This window comes from Verticillium alfalfae, genomic scaffold (genome assembly GCF_000150825.1).
Source record: "Verticillium alfalfae VaMs.102 supercont1.7 genomic scaffold, whole genome shotgun sequence".
NCBI lineage: Eukaryota > Fungi > Ascomycota > Sordariomycetes > Glomerellales > Plectosphaerellaceae > Verticillium > Verticillium alfalfae.
Genome location: NW_003315032.1, coordinates 930,582 through 932,613, shown reverse-complemented (window position 1 = coordinate 932,613; position 2,032 = coordinate 930,582). Strand labels below are relative to the sequence as shown.

Genomic DNA, 2,032 nt, shown 5'->3' with positions numbered 1-2,032 from the left:
GACCGCGTCCATACTGGCCACCGGGCGACTGAGGACGTCCCCCAGCAGCGTACGGCCCCTGCGCGGCATGAAGTCGCCAGGAGGAGGCGGGCCCTGGCGCATAGGCATCGGGCCCGGCCCGGGACCAGGTCGGTAGGCCCCACCCTGTTGCTGCGGCAAAGGCCCGCCGTAGGGTCCGGGACCCTGCTGTTGACGGGGTGGACCATAGTTGCCACCGCGTCCCATGTTCTGGGGTGGGTACATGCCCTGTTGACCATACATCGGCTGCTGCATCTGCGGTTGATATTGCTGCTGCTGCTGCTGCTGGTATTGTTGTCGCTGCTGCTGCTGCATCGCATGCTGGACGGCATGATTGTTCATGCCCTGCTTCATCTGCTGCTTCTCACGTTCACGGGCGTCAATGGCACCAACCCAAGCCGCCCCCCGATAGCCCTGTTGCTGCTGTTGTTGCGGTCTGTTTACCAGCACCCCATGCCAAGCAAAAGGTGCCCCTGTCATGCGGGGCCACCTGCTCCTGGTCTCGAGCAGAAAGCTGGGACGCCATTTCACCTGAACTGCCCACATCAAGAGCGTGATTCGCGCCTCGAGAGTTGGGTCGCGCCATGAGGTCTCCCGAGCTATTGTTCCTGTGGTGTTGGTTGAGCAGTTCCTGCGAAGACCGACGACCCATCGAAGGAGACGGCGTCTTGGCGCGCATGTTGTTCAGTGCCGGGTTGGACGGCGTCCGAGCATGCCCGGCCTGGGCAGCCCGCTGCTGCACATACTGCTCTGCGCTGAGGCCCGATCCGTTACCAGCACTGCCACCCACGCTCGGCTGCCATGGAACCTGGCGAGGAGGGGGCGCATCGCCATGCTCGTGAGACGCCACGGCGGGGAGATCGCAGAGCTGGCGAGTATGGGGCGTTGCATTCCAGGGTTGATGGGGTGTTGGGGTCTTCTTGCGAGGGCTGGCGCCGTAGTTGATCGTCGGCCCCAAAGTTGATGTCAGGGATATCGAATGCTTGGGGTGCGGCATATCAGGCATCGGAGGCTCTCCGCCTGTCGTTCGGAGGACACCAGCGCGAGGACGCTCGACAGAAGCCTGCGTTTCGCTGGACTTGCGCTCGCTGGCGTATTTCGGGACTCGTAACGGGAGGCGGCGTCATAGTGACTGCTGGCTGCGCTGCGCTCACTGTACTGCCGCTGAAGCTGCTGTCGGGCTGGGGGTCGCGTCGCCAGACTCCGTAGCTGTGCCGGGCCAGACCGCCCATGTGCATCATAGGTCCAGAGGCGCACCCGGAACCATACTGGGTGCTCCTGCTGCCGCAGACTGTCGGATCGGTTGGCAATCGGTTTGCGGTGGATCGGAGGGGATCTCTCCACATTGGGCATGGGACTCCGACCCCCTTGGTCGTTGGGGGTGCGGGGACGCTGATCTTGATACTGGGGAGGGACTCGGGGTGAGTTGGGGGTAAGAGGCGGGGTCTGGCCATAGCCGAGACCCCTCGTGTCGAGATTCTGCATGTGACCTGGCCCGCCAACCGTGGGGCTTCGCGCTCCGTCGGGTCGCGAGAAGTTGTTGTAGGGAGCCTGGGGAGGACGAATGGGCGGGGGCATGCGGTTCTGCTGATCCGGGCCACCTCGGCCACCATACGGAGGGTTGGGAGGCAGAGGGCTGCGAGGACCGGGGCTCGGAGGAGGACCACCGAAAGCCTGTTGCGCCATCGGAGACCGGGATCTCTTCTGGTTCAGGGGCGGGATTGGAGGAGGTAGACCTCCCTGGGAGGGCTGAAAGTTGTTGGGCGATGTCATAGCTTCGCGAGACCCGCCGTCGTTAGCATAGGCTCCCATGATGTTGGCGTCAGGATGTACCGATGGTTGCGCCGCAGCAGCGTGATCCTCACCGCTTCTGGGGTCAGGGTACGAGCCAGGATGACCGCCCGTCGGGATTGAAACGCCGCCGGCCTTGGCCAGTTGTGATAGCGTCGTGTTCGAGAGACGGCTGTTGGCCCTTCTAAGCTCCGGCGAGTGGTACGGTTGCTGAGAGGCCTGA

The 2,032-nt window shown here is 63.8% G+C and overlaps 1 protein-coding gene across 1 annotated transcript; it reads right to left on the bottom strand.

Annotated features, from left to right (window-relative positions):
- Window positions 1–984: 984 nt before the first annotated feature.
- VDBG_06102 (PH domain-containing protein) lies at window positions 985–1,704 on the bottom strand (the record flags this gene model as incomplete). Its single annotated transcript, XM_003003614.1, has 1 exon — window positions 985–1,704. One exon carries the CDS (start codon window positions 1,702–1,704, stop codon window positions 985–987), a length of 720 nt encoding a protein of 239 aa, XP_003003660.1.
- Window positions 1,705–2,032: the final 328 nt, after the last annotated feature.